The sequence below is a fragment of the Manis javanica genome, chromosome 4, assembly GCF_040802235.1.
Source record: "Manis javanica isolate MJ-LG chromosome 4, MJ_LKY, whole genome shotgun sequence".
NCBI lineage: Eukaryota > Metazoa > Chordata > Mammalia > Pholidota > Manidae > Manis > Manis javanica.
In genome coordinates, this window is record NC_133159.1 from 26,864,795 (window position 1) to 26,889,741 (window position 24,947).

Consider the following 24,947-nt stretch of genomic DNA (forward strand, 5'->3'; position numbering starts at 1 on the left):
GGGTGTAATTTCTTCCTTAAGTTTTTAATTTACTAGTGAAGTCATCTGGCCTTATGCTCTTCAGATTTTCTGTTTCTTCTGTGTCTGTTTCAATAATTTGCACCTTTCAAGGCATTTGTTCTTGGTTATCACAGTCCAGTAGAATTTTTCTGTGATTGTGGAAATGTCCTATATGTAGACTATTAAAGTATAGCAACAACCAGCTTCCTGTGCCAGTTGAGTACTTGAAATGATAATTGAACATTTTGATTTTTTTTAACTTAAATTTTATTTTAATTAATTGTATCTTAAGTTTTAAGTTTTACTTTAAATAATAAATAGTCACAGGTGGCTAGTAGCTTACCCTATTGGATACTGTTGATCCAAGCTGTCACATTCATTTCATAAAGTTTTTAATATTTTTTAATGTATTATCATAAAGTTGTTATAGTATTTTAAAATTTATTGCTACAAAGTTGTTTTATAACATTTTCTTAATTTATATTTACTCTATATGAAATCGTTAGTGCTGTCTCTTCTTTCATGCATGCTATAGGTAATTTGTTTCTTCTTACTCTTGCTAGTCTCATCTTTGCGTTAATTTTTTAAATTAAATTATTTTAAATGTAAAATAAAAGAAACTAAATTTACCATCTTCACCACTTTTAAGTGTATAGTTCAGTAGGGTTAATGTTAAGTGCACTGGCATTGATAACACAACTAATTTCAGTAACTCTTCATTTTGGCAAACAAACTCTTTACCTAATTTTTTTTTCCCATGCAAGAGATTTTATTATCTGAAGGAGAAAGTGGCTGCCCCAGAGGGGGTGTTGGGGAGAGAGAAAGAGGGAGAGAGAGAGGGAAGGAGAGCAGGGAGAACAGGGGGACAGAGAGACAGTGACAAAGAGAGAGAGGGCAGCAGAGAGACAGACAGAGAGAGAGAGGACAGCCTGTTTACCTATTTTTTTAAGTGAAGGACCTTTGATACACAATCTTATGTTGGTTTCAAATGTTCAGCACTTAACCACATTATCAAATCCTTACCCCCTCTAGTGTGGTTATTGTTTATTAGAGTAGAAAGATACCACAGAATCATTGCATATATTCTCCATTCTGTACTACTGTCCCTGTGACCAACTTAAATTGTGATTGTGAATTACTGTGTCCCTTTATCCCCCTCATCCTCCCCTACAACTTGCCCCTCCCCTTCCCCTTGATAACTACTAGTCACTTCTCAGTGTCTATGAGCTAGTTTTTGTTCCTTCTACTTTGTGTGTGTTTGTGTGTTCTTATTTCTGCTTTATTTCTGTATTTTTTATTAAGGTATCATTGATATACAATCTTATGAAGGTTTCTTGTGAACAACATTATAGTTACTATATTCACCCATATTATCAAGTCCCCCTGCACATACCCCATTGCAGTCACTGTCCATTGGCATAGTAAGATGCTATAGAGTCACTACTTGTCTTTTCTGTGCTATACTACCTTCCCTGTGTCCCCACCCCCTACATTATGTGTGCTAATCACAATACCCCTTAATCCCCTTCTCCCTCCCACCCTTTCCCTCCCCATCCCTTTTCCCTTTGGGAACTGCTAGTCCCTTCTTGGGAGTCTGTGAGCCTGCTGTTGTTTTGTTCCTTCAGTTTTGCTTTGTTATACTCCACAAGTAAATGAAATCATTTGGTATTTGTCTTTCTCTGCCTGGCTTATTTCACTGAGCTTGTTCCTTCTATTTTGCTTTGTTTTTATATTTCACAAATAAGAGAAATCATGGTATTTGTCTGTCTCCACCTGGCTTATTTCACTTAGCATAATAATCTCTAAATCCATCCATATTGTTGCCAATGGCAGGATTTGTTTTCTTCTTATGGCAGAATAATATTCCATTGTGTATACGTACCACATCTTCTTTATCCATTCATCTGATGATGGACACTTACGTTGCTTCCATATCTTCACTATTGAAAATAGTGTGGCAATAAACATAGGGATGCATATGTCTTTCTAAATCAGGGATTTTGTTTTCTTCAGGTAAATTCCTAGATGTGGGATTACTAATCAGATGGTATTTCTGATTTTAGTTTTTTGAGGAACCTTTCTACCTGCTTGCCACAATGGTTACATCAATTGACATTCCCACCAACAGTGTAGGAGGGTTCTCATGTTCTCATTTCTCTGCATCCTTGTCAACATTTGTTACTTCTTGTTTTTTGGATAGTGGCCATGCTAACTGGTGTGAGGTGATCTCATTGTGGTTTTGATTTGCATTGCATTTTGCTGATGCTGAGCAATGTGGGAGCATCTTTTGCCTTTGGCCTTTTGTATTTCTTTGGGGGAATGTCTTTTCAGGTCCTCTGCCCATTTTTCAGTCGGGTTATTTGTTTTTTTGGGTGTTGAGGTGTATGAGTTCTTTATATATTTTAGATGTGAACCCCTTACCAGATAAATCACTTACAAATATATTCTCCCATACTGTAGGATGCCTTTTTGTTCTGCTGATGGTGTGCTTTGCTGTACAGAAGCTTTTTAATTTGATGTAGTCCCACTTGTTCATCTTTTATATTGTTTCCCTTGTCTGAGGAGAAGTGTCCAGGAAAAAATTGCTCATACTTATGTTCAAGAGGTTTTTGCCTATATTTTCTTCTTAGAGTTTTATGGTTTCATGTCTTTGATCCATTTCGAGTTTACTTTTGTATGTGGAGTTATACAGTATTGAGTTTCATTTTCTTACATGTAGCTGTCCAGCTTTGCCAACAGCAGTTTTTGAAGAGGCTGTCTTTTCCCTATTGTATATTCATGGCTCCTTTATTGTATATTAATTAACCATATATGTGTGAGGTTATATCTGGGCTCAAAACTATGTACCGGTTAAGCAGCAACTCCCCATACCTCCTCCCTCCAGCTGTGTCAACCACCTTTATACTTTCTTTCATTAATTTGACTACTGTGGGTACCTAATATAAGTGGAATCATGTGTTTTTTTTGTGTGACTGACTTATTTCACTTAAAATAATGTACTCAAGGCTCATCTATGTCATAGCATGTGCCAGAATTTCTGAAGCAGAATAATGCTCCATTGTATGGTTATACCATATTCTGTTTATCAGTTCACCCATCACTGGACAGACACTTGTGTTCCTTCAGCCTTTTAGGTATTGTGTATAATGAAGTGAACATGGTATACAAATATCTCTTCAAGACTCTCCTTTCAGTTTGAGAACATATCGTAATTCATTTTAAGTTTTTTGAGGATCTGCCATACTGTTTCCCTCAACTGCCGCACCATTTTGCTTTCATATCAACAGTGTACAAGTGTTCCTGTTTCTTCACATTTTCTCCAATACTTGGTATTTTTGTTTTTGTTATGATAATTCAGCCTACTGGTTGTGAAGTGTTAACTCATTGTAATTTTGATTTGCATCTCCTAATAATTAGTGGAACATATTTTCATGTGCTTATCTGCCATTTGTATTTCTTTTTTATGGTCAGTTTTGAGGAGATTTTTATTAGTTTTGCTTTTTTTATTACAAAGATCTTGCTTTGATTTCGTTAGTTTTTCTCCACTGTTCATTTTCTGTGATACATATTCTTCTCTTATCTTTATTTTTCCTTCCTGCTACTTTGGATTTAATTTGATCTTTTTCTAGTGTTTTAAGATGAAAGTATAAGTAATAGATTTTAGACATTTTCTTTCTTAATTGAAGCATATACATCTGTAAGTCTCCCTTTAAGTACTTCTTTTACTGCACCACTCAAATTTTGCTAATAACTTGTTTTCATTATCATTCAATTCATAATGTTTTCTTATTTTTCTTGTGATTTCTTCTTTAATGAATGGCTTTATTTTAAACAAGTATTTTGTTTTAGTTCTAAGTATTTGGAGGTTTTCCAAATGTACTTTTGTTACTGAGTACAGATTTAATTCATGTTGGTCAAGGTAGATGTTCCATATGATTTCCATTATTTGGTAATTCTACCATACTGTATTTCCATCAGTTATTATATAATCTGTGTTGGGTATGGGAAAAGAATATGTGTTCTGCCATTTGGGGACTGATATTTTGTAAATGTCATTTAGGCCTGTTTGGGTGGCAGCATATTTTGGGGTCTATATTTTTACTCATTTTCAATTTTTTTTATCAGTTACTGGCAGGGAAATGTTGAACTCTTCAGTATTAACTATGGCATTGTCTATTTTTATTTTTGTTTTTTTTAAAACACAATTTCCAGTGTTCTTTTGTGGAGATCCAGGTGGCCATTGGGTGTCTTTCTCCTTCGATCAACACAATTTTCTTGAACATTCCTTTTCATTTATACCTGCTGAGTAACATATTCTTTCAGCTTTCATCTAAAAATATTTTTACTTAATATTCCTATTTGAAGATTATATAATTTCTTGGTATGGAATTCTGGGTTGATAGGAATTTTTTTCAGCACTTTAAAAATAAATGACTTTGGGAAGTAATTTGTTTCTTCAAATACCTTCCCTTCCAATTCATTAAATATATGGCAGCCTGTTTAATATTGTATCACAAGTCTGGTGCTACTTTTGCTCTTTTATTATTTTTCAGCCTTTTTTTTCTCTATGCTTTTGTCAATATAGTTTTTACTGCCATCTTCCTCTATCATGGTTACTTTCTTACTCATTGTCTAATGTGCTATTAGCCTATCCTTTTAACTTTTCATTTTGGATACTATATTTTTCAGTTTTAGAAGTTCCCTTTTAAAAATAATCGTTTCTGCTTTTCTCTTCATTAACTTCATCTGTTCCTTTAAATCTTTCTACTTACTTGTAACTTTTTAACTCCTGTGTGCTATTTCTATTCCATCATTTCTATTATTTCTGACTCCGTATCTGTTGGCTGGTTTTTCTCCTGATTATGGCTCTCATATCCTGTTTTTTCAGAGATGATAATTTTCTACTGGATGCTCTGGTATAGTTAATGTTCATTTGAATGTTGGATTATATTTTCTTTATGGGATGTTAAATTTTATTGTAACATGCAGTTATTATGGTTTGGATCAGCTTGCTCTTTTTGATACTTGTTTTTAAACCTTGTTGAGGCAACTCTAGAGTTAGTCTAGCCCTACTCTTAATGTGACACTTCTGAGGTTTCCAGTGATTGTCCCAGGTGTTTGACAAGGGCTCTTTTCTCAAAGTAGACTGTAATTTTTAGAGCATTGTTAGGCTCACAGCAAAATGGAATGGAATGTAGAGTTCCCATATATCCCCTTACCTCATGAGCAGGAACCTCTTTACTATCTCATGTGTGTCTTACAATTCAAGCAAAGAATTTTTAGTGCCCTTTCAGTGTGCATTTTTCTTTTCTTCGGCACTCCATCCTGGAAATCCCTGCTGCTTCAGCTTTCTTAAACTCTTTGCTCCTCAATTTATTGAGACTGGTGTACTCTACTTGAGTTTTCTCTCTTTTTACTGGGGTTTGCTAAATGTTCCCAGGCAGAAAGCTGAAGTCAGTCACTTCATTTATCTCCATTTTCTCAAACGTTACAGACTTGTGTTGCTTGTTGGCCATACTCTAAAAACATTTGTGTTATATATTTGGTCTGGTTTTTAGTTACTCACAGTAGGAGGGTTATTTTGGTACTGATACTCTGCATGGCCAGACGTGGAGTTTTATGATCAGTGGATTGTAGTTAGTGTCTAATTTACAATCTCTGTGTTATCAGTCATTTTGGATTTAAATCAGAAATAGTTCTATGGATAATTGTCCTAAGGAGTTTTCTAGGCCTGTGTGGATCCCTATGTTTATTCTAGCATAATGCTAATTGTACTGTGTAAACTACACTCAGCAATATTCCTGTGGGTAGTAGTCAGCAAATTTTTTCTGTAAGGTCCAAATAGTAAACATTTTGACTCTTTTGGCTAACAAATATGGTCTCTAATACATTATTCTCCTCTCACACCCCACCCCCAACCCTTTCTTTTGTCTTCTTTCTTTTACTGTTTTAAAAATGCAAAAACTATTCTCCAGCTCGGAGGCCATCCCTTGGTTAAGGACTCTCTGGTTTAACAACTTGTACTATAGATAAAGTTGTTCAAGTGGATTTTTGTCTTTGTTTAATCTCCATCAGCCATTGTTGCAGATAATATGAGCTAGTGGGATTGGTGTATCTTGTGTTTATGAGCTCATGAGAATAACACAGTGAAATTGTTATGTGTTTACTGATGCCATTGATGGGGAGAAAGTGCAAGTTACTCTGTTTTCACAGTTTTATAGCCTTTAAAAGTGGTTATTTTAACATTGCATTTTTTCCTCCCTGGTTGTAAGGGGTGGGATAAAAAATTAGGTTCAGAACTTGAACAGATCCTTGTTTATCTGAGTAGAAAGGAATAGCAGCAACACAGAGAAGACAGGTGGTGATTGTACAGCATCTTGCTACGCTGATGGACAGTGACTGTAGTGGGGTGTGTGTGGGGGACTTGGTGAGGGGGATAGCCTGGTAAACATAGTGTTCTTCATGTAACTAGATTAATGATAGCAAAAATAAAAAAATTAAAGAAAAAACAAAGAAAGGGATAGCAGCTTAATCTGGTGAGACAGGAAGGGTGAGAAGATGAGAATTAAAACTTTCCTTTGACAAATAACCATGTTACAGAAATTTTGGAATTAGAAGGAAGAATAGCAGGAATGTTGTGGAAGTATAGATTGGGACACAGCTGGAACTGGCTCCCCATACCTTTGTGGCATTGTGCTTCTGCAGTTTTTGGCATAAATTACTTTTGCTTCTATTATTTTGTTAAAATTTCATTTTATTCTGCTTACAAAGTAATATGCTATCTGAAATAATGAAATATTATAAAAATATGTAGACATTTTATTCCATTAAGAGGTATGATATTCTGTTGTAGTGATTTGCTTCAGTTTGAATAGACTCCGCACAGTCTTTAAGTACATGCTGAATATATCAGTTTATAGAAAGCTTTGATCTTCTTTGTCATTGCTTTCAGAGAAGTATAAATATCAGTTCTTGAGTTGTCCTGTAGTTGAGAACAGATGGTTATGTTTCATAAAATGTTTGTAATGTGCTTTAAAATTATATTTTTTAAGCCTTAATATGCACAAGTCAACTATTGAAATTGGTTAAATGTAAATAATTTCTATCTGAGGTGTGTCAGGTGTCCACATTTGCTGATCACCTTTCAGTAAGTTATAAAATCAAACTGTTCTGGATATATGCATGGTTTCAAACTTTTTCCCCATGGGTACAAATAAAAGCAAAAATTAATATAGTAGGCTCTGTGACTCTCCCTATAAGTGTCATCTCTCCTCACTGAATGTGTAGAGAGAACAATGGCATACTTTAATAGTTTCATAGTAACAAATATTTAAATAAAAACAAGAAAAGAGAGCTATCATCTTTAGTCATGATACCTGAGAAAACTTATTCATGTTCTTTTGCTTTTATTATTTTGTTAAAATTTCATTTTATTCTGTACTTAACATAGATTGCTGTTGATAAACGTAAGCCAGTATTTCTAATCTGGTTTCGTATAGCGTGCAGTTGTCCATCTTTGTTGGCAGAACATTTAAGAGGCTGGTTGGCCACCTGGTGGGGATTTTGTGGAAGAAATTCAGCTATCTGATAAGAGGTTGGATTTGATGAATCTGAAGATTGCTAGGTGCAGTGATTTATTATCTGTATTTAATTAATTTATGTCTGGTTCATTAAAAAACTAGAGCCTGTTACTCAGAGTCTGGTCTGTGGATCAGCAGTACTAGCATCACCTGGGAGTATGCTAGAAATCAAATTCTTGGCACCACCCATGACCTACTGAATCAGAATCATTGGAGGTGGAGCTCAAAATTTGTCTCCAAGAAGGTCACCAAAAGATTCTGATGGCCAGAACCTGTTGAGAAGTGTGCTTTAGCTCAGTGATCTTCAAGCACTGTTGTGCATCAGAAGCAAAATTATCTAGTGGTGCTCATTTTTGTTTAAATATTTTTTTAATTGAGATAAAATTGGATTTACATTGTATTTTTGGTGTACAACATAATGATTTTCTGTATGTATATATTGTGAAATGATTACTATAATAAATTTATCTAACATCCATGACTTTTTTTTAAAACTTTGAAACACTGTTAGAAATATTTTCCTTGAGACATGTGTGTGTACAAAGGTTTTTTGTAGCATTACTTATTGTCAGTCTGAATGATATACTGTTTTCTATTCTAGTCTATTAAAAAAAATCCTGGCATTGGATTATTAATGCATTAATACCTAAAGCTTGAAAGAAGACTGGATTGGTGTATTCTAGTTATTATCTCATTTCCATGAACTTTTTCTTTTGGTTATTGGCCCGTTAATAGCTAATACACTTTTGCAGCTTAGGATCATGAATAGGAATTAACATTTTCCCTATTACTGTGAGTGTGCCCTGGTGAGAATCAGGATTCTGTCATTAAGGGAGGAAGCTAGAGTGGATGTTGAGGGAACATCTGGTAGTTTTAGGCAAATACACATGATTCAGCTGTTGAATTGCATGCTTACCAAGATTCCGTTGTTCCCAAACCTGTTTATTCTAGTAGTTGTTGTCAATTGTAATTATATAATTTTAATTGTACCATTTTTACACTAATGAAATTTTCTCTGAAAAGTGAGTTGTCTCTGAATAATTTGCTTTAGAAAGACTTACTAGGTAAGTCAGTAGAAATATGGAAGTGCAACTTTCTTTATTTTCTCATTATACTTTAAAGAAACCAAAATTGCAGTCATGAGGATTGTTTTATGGGTGTGATTTATTCAAGAAAGAACTCAAATTAGCATACTTATTCTCAATATCTTGGCTGATCATCATATGATTGGCCAATGTGCTGTTATATATCCTCAGTAAAAATAAGTCTTTAAATCATGTACATTTCATTTTAAAAAAATAATTCCTAGCTTTATTGGACTTTTAACTGTTGGACTACTTTCCTGATTATATAAAGAGGCACTTATTACTTAGGAAATAGTATTTTATTGAATAATAGTAAATCATCTATTAGAAATATTTCATTGACAAAATAAATGCTAATTTAAGGTTTTATTTAAAATGTACTAGATTAGCTTATTGTTGTGTTTACATTCTTCAACATAGTGTTGATTTTTTGTTCCTTCATTAAGAGAGAAAAGCAATGTCAGTGAATTGTTAGAGAACCATGACTTACAAAGTAAAATTATAATTGATATTACTGCATTTCAGGAAGTTAAGCTTTGATTAGAAACAAAAATATAAGAGAGGAATTAAGTAATATATTGGCAATGAAAGTAATAGTCCTTTTACAATGTTCATTTATATGGTTATTGAGTTCCTTAGTTGGTGATTGTACCTTAAATGGGATAATTCTTGGGTGTATAGAAATATCAGTATGCCACTAAAGCAAGGACTAAGCAGAAGGAGTAAAGTTGACTTGGCATCATGAAATTTACTTTCATTATCAAACACAGATATTGTACTTAAATTGCTTAAACAACTCTTTTATTCTACTTTCACGAGGTCCAACAACCTACCTGCATTTAACCCATGTACTCCTTTCATTCTTTTACAAAGCAAGTTTATGTACTGATCACATCTGTTGCACAAAGATTTTCCTTTGAACTCCTTAGTTATTTCATCTTTTTTGGATCATGCTCATGATCATACTGTAAGCTGTAATATTCTCCATCTTTAAAAAAAAGTCTCACCGAAAAAATAAAAAGCCAAAAAAGAAAACAAAAAAATACTAAGTCAAGAAAACTCTTTTAACTCTAGACTTTAGTTTCTGCTCATTTTCTTTAATTTACAACAAAACTATAAAGATTTGTCTGTATTTAAGACTCCCAAGTTCTCTTCTCTCAGTCTCTATTAGGATCACCCCACTCCAAGATTGTACACTTACTTTTTCATGATACAACTCTTGTTAGTTAAGTTAGAAGTTTATTCAGCTTTGCCAATATTAATAGTCAGTTCTCAATCTTCAGTGTATGTGCTATCTCTGCAGTACTTGCTATCGCAGGTCACTTCTTCCCTGTTGAAACACTTCCATCACTTCTATGACAACAGTCACCTAGTTTTCCTCCTACCTCACTGTGTGTTCCATCTTAGTCCTTTTTCCTGATTCCTTCCTCTCTACCAGATTGCTGAATGTTGAAGTATTTCAGGGCTGTCCCATCTCTAGTAATTAAACTCACTATATGGTCTTACCTAGCTCCTAATAATAAGTACCATCTCTTCATTGATGATTCCCAAATTTATATGTCATTTCTTGGCAAAAGTCTCCTTTTTAACTCCTTGTTAATATATCCAGTTGCCTTCTTGTAGCTCCATTTCAAAACAATATTATTCATCCTACCTCTTTCAATCTGTTGCTCTCTTAGAGTTCCCATCTGAAGAAATGGCACCCTGTTATCTTTGACTTCTTTCATGTCCTCCTCATATATCAGGAAATGCCTCTACCTTCAAAATATATCTAAATTTGACTACTTCTCACATCTATCCTGGTCTTAGCTACTAGTTTTTCCTTGGATTATTGCAGTAACCTCCTAACTGGTCTTCCTGCTTCTATTCTTCACTCCTGTAACATTTAACAGCCTTAATGGAGTCATAAGACACTGGGATGATGCTTATAAAACAAATCATGTCAGTCCCTTGTCAGGACCTTTTAATGATATCCTTTCACACTTAAATATTTCACATTTTTTTTCTGTGATCTTTAGATTCCTAATAAACCTATCTTATGGCTTTTCCTCTTTTCTCATATTTTAGCAATCTTCCTCCCAACCTCCTTTTAAAGTATCATTGATACACAATCTTATGTTGGTTTCAAATATGCAACACAGTGGTTCAACAGTTACCCATATTATTAAATCCTCACCTCCTCTAGTGCGGTTACTGTCTATCAATGTAGTCAAATGTTACAGAACCATGTATTCCCTATGCTATACTACTGTCCCCATGACCAGCTTATATTGTGATTGTGAATTACTTTAACACTCTTCCTCTTGCTCATTCAGTTCCAGCCATGCAGTTCTTGCTTTTCCCCAAACATTCCCAGCATGTTCACTCTGTCTAAAAGCTAGGGATCTTCCATGAGAAATTTGTCTTTTATTTGTTTTGCTAGCTACTATGATCCCCAGACAGAATGTAGTGTCATGTTTTATTCTGTAGATTTAGGCTCTAAGAAACAAGCTGTTTCTTTTATCTGATTGCATGGACCACAAAAGTAAGTCGAATTCTGTTCCAGTTAATTGTATATATTAAGATAACTAGGACTTTTTAACCTCACAAGATTTCATGTAGCCTATAGATTTTTTGTGTGGTAACTAGCAACATTGCAAGTTAAGATTATATGCTTTGTTAGAAATTGCCATCTCTGAAAAAGCTTTAAGTCTTGAGTGTATTCTCAAGTAAGGGTAAATTTTTTTTTCAATAGATAGATAAATTTGCTTCAAAACTCCAACATATAAAGTGGTATGCTTTGAAAAATTGGTGTTCTTTTAGCCACCTAATTCTTGTTTTCATAGAAAATCAATGGAAGATACTTTTATGTATTAACAATTTACATACACATAAATTTTAAAAAATACAGCAGTTATAGCATTATATATATGTGTGTACATTTGTATGTATATTCTTCCTCAGATATTTTTACTTAATTGATTGGGAACTCATAAAACTGCCTCATTCTTTATAACAAATATATAATATTCCATTGTAGGTATGTACCGTAGTTAATTTTGCCTCATTGATGAACAGATAGGTTCTTTGCTGGTATAAATGTTCTTTTTCATAGATCTCTTGAGAGGTTATATCTATAGGATAAATTCTTAGAAGTTGAAATACTGGCTCAAGAGGTATGTGTATTTTAAAGTATAAGTATTGCCTGGTTATTCTTAAATAGGATTGTACTAGTTTATACTCCTACCAGTAGTAGTTGGCTACAGGGACGGGTTGGCAAACTTGTTTTCTATCTATTAAGGGTCAGAAGTAAATATTTTAGGCTTTTCAGTTCACATATGTTCTGTGTCACAAGCTCTGTATATTTTTTGGCCTATAGCATCGCTAGGCTGTTAGGAAAACCCTTTTGTCATTACCAGCGTGTTTTGTGAACATGGTATCTCATTGTATTATTAACTTGAATTTCACTTAATGAGCAAGGTTCAGCCTTAGTGTTTCCTTCCCTGTGAAATGTTTGTTCACGTACTTTGCTTTTATATATGTATTTGGTTGTATTTTATTCAACTGTAAGAGTCTTATCTTTATTAGGGAAATGACCCTTTGTAATATAAAGTGCAGTAAAATCTTTTTAACTAGTTTAACCTCAGTCTTTTGGTTTGTTTTGGATTTTCTCTCTGTAGGAATTTTAAGTCACATTTGATCTTTTATTACTTTATTCAATAAATTGGTCTTTTATTCTGGATTTTGTGGTGTCTTTAGAAAGGCTTTTCCCCTCTTTAAGACTTGAAAATAATTCTTTGAAAATAACTTTTCCATGGTACTTTAATATTAGTGTTCTATTTTTTAAAGTAAAATACATCTGGAAATTAATTTGGTATGAGGTGGGGATTCAGTTTTTTCCAGGTAGTTGCCATTTTCTCCCAATACCATAGGCTGGATTAAAAATTTTGAAACAGAGATTTCAAAAGTTGCTCATAATGTTACTTTTTAGTATTGCTTCTCATATACTAGAGACCTTGGATTAAACTGCTGACCACATATGTGCATATTCTCTCATTTACTGAAGTTACTGAGCACATGCTATGTGTATAGAGAAGTTCTGACTTTGACCTTTAGTTGCTTACAGTTTGGTAGATTTATCACACTGTATGTGTATGTGTTTTTTACCATCTTAATCCTTTATTTATATTTTCACCCTAATCTATTAGGAGAATTTTCACATAAGTAGAACAATTGAAAGAACAGTACAATGAATATCTACAGTGTTATGCATGTTCTCATCTCTCCTTGCTTCTCTTCTCTCTCTTTGGCTTGCTATGTGTAATAAATTGTAGACATTCCCAAGATTTAGCATCTGTTGTTTGGATTATTTTTTAGTTAGATAAAAATGGCAATTTTCTTATTTTATTATATCCTCTATTTGTTTTTATAGGTGTGAGGAGGGGGAATTGTAGCTATCTTTTTCATCATTTTATCCCAGAACAGTGTTTACCACAGTTATTTCCTAATAAATATTAGGAATGCTGAATGAATGAGTACTTTAGGCAGTGGGGAACTATTGAAGAATTTCAAGGGAAGGTATAATAATGGACCGATTTATGGTTTAGAAAGATAATTCTGGTGTTTTTATGGAGGAGGGCAACCTGAGGAACACATTAATTTGGACCTTGTGTCAGTTAGGACTTGATTACAAGTTAATCCAACTCAAACCAGCTTATCCAAAAATATCCAGAAATATCCCTAGTGCATGGAATCCAGGGAATGATTTGAAGAACCTACCACATGAAGGGTTTATTTGTGCTTTACGAACAAGTAAAAACAAGGCTAGGCTATCAGTGGCACTAAAATTTTAGTCTGCTTCACTCCGTGTTTTTATCAGTTCCGTTTTGCTTGCTCATGAACCAACTGAATGTAATTTGGAGGTATGGTTTGTAAGAACATGGTTGCTTCCTAGATACCCATGTGGGCTGACTTAATACACTGTCAACAGAAAGAGATGTGTGGCATGTTGGAATGGTGCCAAGTGGACGAATTGGATTTGAAAGATAGTAAGGAGTACAGTTGACAGAATTTGTCCAGGAGGAAGGAGAACTGGGGTGATTTTCTATCCTGTGAGCAAATTGCTGGCTTGGGGAAGCTATTAATAAGTGACAGAAGTACAAAAAGAGTATGCTTGGAATGGGAACATGGTGAGTTTGGTTTTGGAGGTACTAAGTAGGAGATTCTTAGGGAATCTATAGGAGCTAGTTGAATAATAGACATCTGAATCTTCAAATAAAGGATTAAGCCAGAATGCTTAGGAAGTTAGTCAACAGCAAAAGTAAAGGTTATGGTGATGAATGAAATAGTCTTGAGTGTATAAAATTAAAAAGAGAACTGGATTATTGAGTTCATATATAGAGGAAAAGAAGTATGAAATAAATTAATAGACTAATTAGAAAGGTAGGAAGAAATAAAGTGTGAAAGAAACCAAAGGAATTTTATCCAGGAGGGATATGCCATATAAGGATTGAAAAAAGTCAATTGGAAATCAATAGGGGATCATTGGTGATCTTTAATGAGAGCAGATCCAAAGTGAAGTTGACAATATGAATGCATTAAATTCAAAGGGTTAATGATTAGGATATGAAGTAGAAAGACCAATGTAGATTTCTTTTGAAGTTTGTGAAGAAAAGGTAGATGAGGGCAGCAGAAGGAAGTACAGGGCTGGGAGGTTTTTTATGTTGGAATGGAGAGATTTGAGCATGTAGTGTTAAACAGTAAATGGTTTTTTTAATTTATTATAGCTTGGATGAATTAAAGTTTTGTGTTTAAATATTTACCATTATAAACATTAGCTGCTGTAAGTCTTTATTAGAGTGAGTGCAGAGAAATTGGGACTCTGAGACCAGAGAGAGATCTAGGTTCTATTCTCAGCTCCCTAGAATAATCATTATAATAATTACAATTTCCACTTTATAATTCCCTTCTGTGTGTCATTCACTGTGTTAGTAGGCCCTTTATACATGATATCATTAATCCTCACCACAAATTAATCTCCAAGGTGAGTATTATACTGTTTCACACATAAAGAAATCAGGAGAGTTTACTTCTCAGGGTCACATAGATTTTCATTGATCATGCTGATCCAACACAGATATATCTGATTCTGAAGTTGGTATTCTTTTTTCTGTATCACCTTGCCTGTCTTCCTAACCTGAAAAAGCTTTAGGTCCTTGTTTCCTTATCAGTAAGATAAGGATAGTCATAAACTGTCACATCTGTATCAAGGTGCTAATCAAATACTGCAGTATTATTATCTATATTTTGTTTGAAAAGAAAAAATATATTTGGTTAAACACCAGACAGACCTTATAAATATGGTCATCTTTAGCACTATCATTTGTCTAAACAGTATTTTACTTTTTAAGGTGGTGGTATCATGGATACAGAAATGTCTGAAGATATAGACCACAACTTAACTCCTACCCTTGACAGCATGTCTTATGGAATGCCGAATCAAACAGGATCTGAAAATTCATTGCTGGATGAAGATGATTATTTTTTGAACTCTGGGGATCTTGCAGGAATTCCAGTCGTTGGTAGTGACAATGAGGATGAACAGGATTTTAGTTCAAAGGACAATCTTGTTTCTTCAATTCATACTGATGATAGCTTGGAAATAGAGAGAAGAGTCACACAGCATGAATCAGACAATGAAAATGAAATACAGATTCAAAATAAATTAAAAAAAGACTTTCCTAAACAGTTTGATCAGGTTTCTGTGTTTAAATCAATACGGAAAGATTTTAGTCTAGTAAGAGAAAACAGCAAAGAGACATTTTCTGGAAAGGAGAAAAATAGAGACCCAACTTATCATGAACGAGAAAAACGGTTGGATAAACCCCATAAAGAGTTGGATTCAAGGTTGAAAAGCAGTTTTTTTGATAAAGCAGGTAATAATTGTTGGAATAGAGTCATAAATACAATAAATAACATACTGGTAATACTATAGCTTTTATTACTTCTGATGCTAAGCAAAGTATGAACAGTTAAAATCAGTGTAAGCGTGTCATTTTTCTTTTATCCTTGTTCTTTGCAGAGTGAATTTCTCCCAGTAACTTTTGGTAATGGTATAAATGGTTGGAAAATAGCTCTAAACCTCATTTCTCCCTCTCCTGGTTGTAATATTTTGATGAGGAGGCAAGATACTTGAAATCATTTTCTTTGGTTGAATATTGGAACCTGAAGTTGGATTTAACTTCTTTGTGCTGTAAGCACTGATTCAAACTGCTGTCCCACCAGTCAGTCCAAATTAGGGAGGGTTTTTCTTTTTGATAACATTTCTGTTTTGTGTTTGAATTTCTTAAGGCCCCTCTAAGGCCCCTCTTGAGCCTCTTTGTCTGGTGTACCCTATACTTGAGTTCCGGTTCCATTCTTGAATATATCATAAAGTTTCTTACTTCAGTGCCTCCCTTTCTTCTTGCTGTTCCATTTGCCTGCCTGTCATTTTCTCTCTTTGTATGTATACCTGTAAAAGTACTTGTATCCAACAATGCCTAACTCATAAACCTCTTCTACTCTGTAGTCTTCCCTAACTTCTCTATGTTAAGAATGAATTGTTTCCTTAACTATATTTCCATAGCATTTTGTTATTACCTCATTATGTATAGTACTTACTCTACAATATTATAGTTCAGTATTTTTTTTGCCTTACCTGTTAGTATAGGTGTTTATTGAGGGCCAGATTGTATCTTATTCATCTTTGGTGCAGTAAAAATAGTAATACTTCAATAAATGACCAGTGCATGTGAAGGAAAGCAAGGTATAATACACCATTTCTTCTGGCAATGCTAGGTAAAATACGGGAGAAAGAATAAATCAGTATAGTTAAAAAGAAGAATTTATATAAGTATCCATTATGTCCAGGGTTATACAAGGGTACTATATTTTTCAACATCTATTAGTAAATACATATTTTCTATATCTCTTTGGGGGACAAATTAGGGTATTTGTCCTCAAGGAACATAATGTATAGTAATAGAAGGGACAAGTGAAGTAGTAGAAGTGTCAGTGACCAGTTAAATAGCATAAGATTTAATTTATAATTAAAGACAGTGATAGAAGAGTTTGTTATAAGGCAGTACAGATGATGTCTTTCAAATGACTGAAGCAGTATATTAGATGATTTTTAACTCAGTGGACAGTGACGATTTTATTGAGAAGAGGTGAATTTGGAACTGAGCTGAGTCTGGCAGACTGTAAATATTTGGATAGATAGAAGAGACTTGGTATGATAGAGGCAGAAATGGGGAAGTTATTTTTGAGGCATAGTGACAAAACTATCCACTTTATTTAGGTTTGAGCAAGGATAAGTATGAGGTGAGGCTAAAAGTTAAATGGGGCCAAAATATTTATTTTGAGTGAAATCACGTTTTGGGTATTTCTTGGGACCCATTTCACTCTATTGAGCACCTTTGTTGGAAAAGAGAGGTAATTATCAAATGATAGCTTGTTAGGTCACTCTTTATAAGATTTGTTATTCATGTACATATGTTTGTTTTGTTTTGTTTTTCTTTCAATAGCTAATCAAGTTGAAGAAACATTACATACCCATTTACCACAAACCCCAGAAACAAACTTTAGGGTAAGTTTTCAGTGTGTATGTAGATTGCTGTAACTGTGGCAAGTGTCAAAGTTTTTTTTTTTAATGTCATTTTCTAAACTGTAACTATATGTGTTAGGTAGAGCACTGATTTTTTTTTTTTAATTTGCTTTATTATTTGGGTAAGGACATCTTTGGAGATGTTCTGAGAAGTCTCAGCTCTTAGATTTTTTATTTGTATTTGATATTTAGACAAAAATCACATTTACTGTTAGGCATAAGGACTCTAATGAATATCCATAGAGTTCTTCATTCCAGTGAACTTTTCTTTGGGTGTTAACCTGAAGAGGAATAATTTTTAAATCTGAATATTTATTAATCCTTTATATTGTGTTTTAGGATTCCAGCTTCCCATTTGCCAATAAAGAATCCATTGGTTCGGAACTGGGGAATTCCTTTGCATCAAATATTAGAATTAAAGAAGAACCTTTGGATGATGAGTATGACAAAGCAATGGCACCACAGCAGGGACTACTAGACAAAATTAAAGATGAACCTGACAATGCTCAAGTAAACATTTCACCTTTTCTTCCCTCCTTTTTTTGTGCCACACAATGAATTACTCATTTGAGAGAGGAAGTTCTTGATTAAAAAGTTAACTGGTTTGTTGATAGGGTGAGAGGAGACTCTTCATGAAGGTTGAGGCAGTTTGAATTATCTTGTGAGAATAATACTGAGGAGTCAAAGAGTTAGGTGAAGCTTTCCCTGAGTAGTAATTAAGGCTTTTAATCCATTTTGTCCTTAATATCACTCTTCTATGATTTTTATAGTTTTGTTGCAGGATTAGGCAAAGTGTGAGGCTTCAAGATTTGAGATTCATATAGCAGATGTGGCTGAAGGTGTATGGTGGTTTATGAGTTTATGGTGTGATTGAGCTTCTATAAGGTAATAAGCCCTTTTGCAGCTACAACTAATGAAGTACAGGCAAATGTATAGATTTAAGTGTTTTTCAGGAGGTATTAACGAACAGATTGTCTATGGAAGGGTTAATTGATTGATAAACCTGTTCATTGGATCAGTGGCTAGAAAGTAAAGGAGGTATTGATGGAGGTTATGGGATTCCAAATTGGAGTCTGTGAGGAATAAGGGAAAGTAAGGATAGAGCTCTGCTATTTTAAGGTTCCTCTGGAGATGAAAGTCATAGATATCTGTAACTGAGGTCCTGAAGTCATCGAAGTTATATGTGAAGTTAATGCCATTAATTACAGTGGTTGGAATGGATTATGTAAGGTGTGGTAGTCATTTTGGAATGTAGGAAGAGGACTGAAGGACCACAGAATAGCAGCAATAATTTGAGTACTCTGTGTTTTATATAGATGACATGAGTTCAAGGCTAAGAAGTAAAGATAGCATGAATTAGCTATTTTTCTGAAATGATATTTGATCTGGAGAAAACTTATCTTTCCCTATCTTTCTATTATAATAGGGGACTGAGAATTTAAGACTCCTGTGGAAGAGATTTTTTTTGTTCAGATGTCTCTGAGCAGGTTTTTCTCAGTCTCAGCACTACTGACATTTTGGGCCAGATAATTATTTGTTATAAGGGGCTGTTCCTGTTACTATAGGATGTTTAGCAGCAGCCTTGGCTTCTACCTACCAGATACTAGTAGCATCCACATTACCCAGTGTCACCAGACATTGCCACATGTTCTCTGGGCAGGGGGCAAAATCATCTTCTATCGAGAATCACTGTTTCATAGTAAGGAGATGGAAGAATAGGTGATTTGTAGATGTAGATGATTTCTTTGAGTCAGATTGATGCTCAGTTAGGCAATCTGGTGTCTAGTGGAAGTAACAATCTGGTGTCCAGTGGAAGTAGCTATGTGGGGTAGTGATGATAAAGCTGATGATAGGAGTTGAATGAGTATGAGTGTGGTGGCTACAAAAATATGGTAGAGTAGGTATATGAAAATATCTGAGTAGATTGTAGTTGGAAAGCATGTTAGCAGAAGCAGCAAAATGGAGATCTTGGATATCTGAATTAGGGATTACGAAATGCCCTAACACATAGGGAACATTCATGTGGCAGTATATACCTTAGATTATAACCATGTCTGTATACAGGGCAGAACTCCTATTTCTTTACATGCTCCAAAGTAGACAAGAGAAATCCATAAAAAATGAATGTTGGCATGGTACCAAAGGCATCGCTTTCTCTCCTACATGACCCAGTGACACTTTTCTTGGGTTGATAAAGGCAGTTAAAGCAAAGACCAATTACACTGGGGGAAGAGGGCATCAGGAAGCGTTATTTGTATTACTGTTTTGAAAGCGGTCAGAAGTCCCAGTGGCTGGAGAATACCGATAGGATGCACTGTCAGGACACAGAAACACCTACATTTTTATAAGTTATTTAAAGTATAATAATGTCTATAAAAGTGACAAATATATGAAGTTTCATCGTTTGTGAGGAAGAATTTCCCCAAAGGCTCACCACCTGATTGATTGAACTCTTGAGAACCAAGCAGGAGGCTATGTAGATATGGGAATAAGGTTCGGGAAGCATTCTTTACCCTGACCCCACAATAAGCAAGTCCCAGCATGTGAGTAAGTAAACCTAGGTTTTCTATGAGAAGTCCTCTCTACTATCACCTATACCAATCCCATGGACTTAGACCTCTGATAATTCTTGTAGAAATTCCTCAGGGGTCTCATGTTAAACTATAGATAACCTGTTCTTTTAGTTTTCTTCCCCTTCCCTCCCTCTTACCTGCCTTTCCCCTTCTCCCTCTCCCTTCTTCATTGTCCTGTTCTTTAGGTATGTCTACCCCATGACCATTGGAAATCTGTATTCCTTGCTGTCAATACTGCCTAATGCTTTATCACTCTTAATTCATTTCCTCAGACTGCAAAAGGGAGCTCCAAAATGTTATTTTCATAGGCTCTAAAATAGTGCTATTAACCTAACTCTCATAAAATATTAGTAGATTTAACACTGTGGTCAACCTTTACTTTTGACAGTTACTACTAGTAACTTTTTTCATGGTTTAATAAGGTGATAGCTTTAGTTCTTGGTGCTTTGTCAAAATTTCCCTTGGCTTTTCTCTTTGTTGAACTTGTAGTTTTGCTTTCAGCTCACTTCTGAATTCTCCTTTCTATACAATTCATTTTGGTCTTAATTTCTTTACTTTCCCATATAAATCACCTAAGGTGCTGAAGTGTGTGTATAATACATTTAACCACTACCCATTTGCTCTTAATTATTTCTTCATTAATGATTTTCTGGGTTCTCCAGTTATCATCCTCCTGCCTTTGTCACTGGCATAACATCATTTAGCATCCCAGTTTAATTTTATTCAAATCACATTGCATATTACTGTATATAACTTTTTTTGTAGTGTTTTACAGTTAGAGATACTTTTACCTATACTATGTTGTTCATCCTCCTATATAAGAAGGCCATAGTATATGACTAAGTACATAGTAGTATAAACTCGCATTTGTAGGTGAGAGAACTGAGGTTCATGGAAGTTAAGTTAGTTACTCAACACCATATGGCCAGGAAGGAGGTAATTTGGGGCCATACTCAAGTCTTACTCTTATTAGTTTGCCAGTCTTTCTGTAAATAGAAGTTAATTTTAAAAAATGCATAGGAAGGTTTTGAAACAGAACTTTTTTTTCTTTTCAAAGAAAAACACATTTTTTATTGTACATAAAATGCACAAATCTTAGTGTACAATTTCAGTGAATTTTGACATGTATATACTCATGTATCCATCACCCAGATCGGTTATCAAACATTTTCACTAGTTTTTTCCCCCACCTTCACCTTAAAATAGACATTTAAAAAAGCCAGAGACTTCATTTTCCTTTTCTATAGGTTTGAAAAGCTGGACATTCAGTGAATATTATATTAAAATCATAATTTTCTTTTTGTTCATAATAAAAGAGCTAATTTGTAATCTCTCACTGAAGTAAATGGATTGGATGGGTAAGCAAAATAATTGTCAAAATAGTGAGTCATACAATCTTGGAAAGTAGAGTGCAGTAATTAAATGTTGGTCTTTTTGTAATCATGTCAGGTTAACGGCTTATAGGAACTGGGTTCATTTCCAGAATTCTGTTCTGGGATACTGATACAGATCTTCCTTTTTGGTAAACTAAGGGAAGGTAAAGAATTTGCTATGTTTTGACACCTGTGTTTCTGTTTCTGAAAGCTTTCGAATCATCAGATTTTCACTTCTCAAGTTACTAGTTGTTGATTTGTTAATTAAATATTCTTAAAATTAGTCACTGAGGGGATACTAGTAAAACATGATTCTGCCTTGAAGGCATAGTGGAGTGTACAAGCGGAGTACCTAAGGTAGATATTTACTTGTAATACATAAGTAATACGTACTTGAGGCTTAAGGAAGTATCTGAATTCGGAATAACTCACAGTGATAAAGAGGACTGACTGGAGACCAGTAAAGTATGCCAGTGAGTATTGTTTCTTTCTGGACTTTTCATTACTTGAAATTTGCTATAATGTATTTTATATAAACATAGGAATGTCAGGATGAGTATAATATTGGAAAATCTTTTAATATGTAACTTCATCAACTAATCAGATAAGACTATATAGATACCAAAAGGCATCTCATGTAATTCACTGTACATTTCTTATAATAGATACTGTCTTGATCATGGTAAGGAAATATGTACTTCAGATCAAAAACAGTCATTGAATTTAAAAGTAAAATGATGGAAACCTTCTGTTAATAATTGCTAAAAGAAAACAAATTATCGATGTCAGCATTATTATTTAACTCTCGTTGGATTTTCGACCCAATACATGTTAAAGAAATTAGAAGAAATATGGGAAAAAGGGGAGACAGATTGTCATCGTTCGCGGTAAGGATCTTTATTAAAGAGTAATAAAATTCATGAAAGTTCAGTGGAGTAGCTAGTTGAATTTTAATTATATATAGCAATATTTCTATAAACCAGTTGTTTCCCAGTTAGATAGTATCATGAAAAGTACCCTATTCCCTACAGCAAAGCAACTAAAAAGTGCTTACATCAGATGAAAGATACCTTGAATGAATGGAGAGACTTAAAAATGTAAGATATCAGTTATTCCTGAATTAAGATTTAGTTTGGTACAACTCTGATGAAAATATCAATAGGTTCTGAAGAATAAATAGGAATACACATACACACATTACACATATGTTCTGAAAAATAGGAAGGTTGATAGTAGCAAGCTCTGTTAAGTGATTAAACATCCTACAATTATATTCATTAGGATAGTTTGATATTATATGATTAGACAGGCTAATAATGATCCAGAATAGATTGCCACAAAAGACACATTTTTAAAGGAATTTGATATGTTAATGCTGAATGGAAGGAATTCACCAGCTAACCAGAGAAAGAAAGAAAAATGCCATTTATATATCAAAATTAATAAATCCCAGATGGATTAAAGCAGGGATTGGAAGATTATTAGCAGTTGGCCAGATCTAGCCTGCCCTCTGTGTTTGTTTTGTTTGTCTGCACACTCTTCTTATGAATAAAGTTCTGTTGGATCGTTGACACATTTGTTCACTTTCATATTATCTGTGGGTACTTTCGCTGTACTTGGGCAGAGTTGAGTAGTCGTGACAGTATGGCCTAAAAGTTGAAAATAGCTAGTACAGTTGGGCCCTTTGTAGACAAAGTTTGCTGACTTTGGATTAAGGGACTGTATTATAAACAATGAAGCCACTTTCTTAGTATTTTATTGTGGAAGTAGAACTTTGTAGGAAATACGAATCATGAAGGTAAAAACTAAGATTTTTGACATAAAAATGGAAACAAGTACATAAACACTACCTCGAAATACATATTGAGGAAATGTTGATAACATGCTACAGAGGGTTAATATTGTTACACTGCTTTTTTGTAAATGGATCTTAAAAAAAGAATCAAATTTGAAAGAACAGTGGGAAAAGACTTTTAAATGCCCTTTTTTTAAAATTAAGGTATCATTGATAAACACTCTTATAAAGTTTTCACAAGAAAAACAATGTGGTTATTACATTCACCCTTATTATTGAGTTCCCCCCTCCATACCCCATTGCAGTCACTGTCCATCAGTGTAGTAAGATGCCACAGAGTCCCTATTTGTCCTCTCTGAGCTACACTGTCTTCCCTGTGACCCCACACACACGATGTATACCAAGCATGATACCCCACAGTCCCCTTCTTCCCTCTCACCCACTCTCCCTCACCCCTCCCCTTTGGTAACCACTTGTTTCTTCTTGGAGTCTGAGTCTGCTACTATTTTGTTCCTTCAGTTTTGCTTCATTGTTGTACTCCACAAATGAGGGAAATCATTTGGTATTTGTCTTTTTCGCAAATTGTTAGAATAATTCAAAAATTTTTAAGAAACAGTCCGTCATTGTGTATCAAGAACCTTTTTTACTATGTACCTTTTTACCTAGTAATTCTATTTTAAGAATCCTTTTCTTAGGAGATAATCCTAAATATGAGAGTGAGTATTCACAAGAATGTTAATCCATGGCATTACTGATAATACCAGATGTATAGAAAGATATGGATCAGCAATAGGTTGTGGTTATATAATCTCAGTGCCCATGCTGGGCCTTCAAATAGAGACCAAGACCAAAGAAAAAGCCAGTAATACCCATCCTATCTTACTGTACTTAAAGTTTTAGTATTTTGTTCATCATGGATTTTTGCATATTTGATTTTTAAAAATATTAAGTATATTTCTCTCGATTACTGATATTTTTGGTGCCTTAATTTTGTGCCTGAGGGAAGTGCCTCAGTCACCTTACCTCAGTCTCATCCCTGTGGGATGTGATACATCTGTTAAATAATTTATATCAACATTCCTCAAACTTGAGTACCACAAAAGGGGCTATGTTGAAGTTGCTTGAGAAATCCAAGGATAAAAGGTCTTGTGGGGTTTTGTAAGTTTCAGTATGATATACTATGAATTATGAGATGAAAGTTAAATTTACACTTAGGGGTTTCATGGTATAATCATATAACTGTAAAAGCAGACAACAGTGCCGAAAACTTGTAGTATAACTCAGCTGCATGTGGTTATTCATGACTAAAAATATGTTTACATTCACTTAAAAAAATCATTGAAATAAAGACACAGTTTTAAAAAATACTATTTTAGAATTTTCAGATTCCCTAGAGTACATCTATAGACCTTAGGGATTCTTGGACTCATAACTTAAAAAACACTTAATATCTGGTCATTAGAAGTTATTTTGAAGTAATATGTAATAATATGCAAATATTCATTGATTCAAGTGATCGAAAAATCATAAGAATTGTATATTCAGCATAATTACAACTATGTAAAGAAATAAAATCTCTGAATACAGGAGTGGAAAAGACTGGAAAGAAATATACCAAAAAAACAACAGTGGTTATTTTGGGGTGATGGAAATGCTAGATTTTTTTCTTATTTCTACTTGCTTAAATTTTTTACAGTGAGTGTGTATTACTTTTATAATAAACAGCAACTTTAAATAATGTAATATTAAGAATTTAATAAATAAATTGTAAAGATCTGATGGTGCTACAGGCTAATTAGGTAGCTATTCTCATTCTTCGCGTACTCTCAGCATATACAAACATATTATCCCTCATTGTAATTACAGTTTGCTTGCTATTATTTCGTAGTGATGTTAATGTAATGAATACTTTCCACCT

The 24,947-nt window shown here is 34.1% G+C and overlaps 1 protein-coding gene across 8 annotated transcripts in view; it reads left to right on the forward strand.

Annotated features, from left to right (window-relative positions):
- ZMYM4 (zinc finger MYM-type containing 4) overlaps positions 1–24,947 on the forward strand; it is a 163,334-nt gene that overhangs the window by 95,796 nt on the left and 42,591 nt on the right. For 5 of the 8 annotated variants that reach the window (XR_005053736.2, XM_036990700.2, XM_036990703.2 and 2 more), the window contains 3 exons: positions 15,055–15,579; positions 17,209–17,270; positions 17,628–17,798. The exons of 2 other annotated variants lie outside the window; for them this stretch is intronic. Coding sequence is in view for 5 of the 6 variants with exons in the window: in XM_036990700.2 (XP_036846595.1) it covers positions 15,055–15,579; positions 17,209–17,270; positions 17,628–17,798 (758 nt within the window). In the remaining variant the exon portion in view is untranslated. Of the gene's footprint in view, positions 1–15,054; positions 15,580–17,208; positions 17,271–17,627; positions 17,799–21,899; positions 22,122–24,947 lie in introns of those variants that run through there. One more of the 8 variants, XM_036990704.2, reaches the window with a different exon arrangement.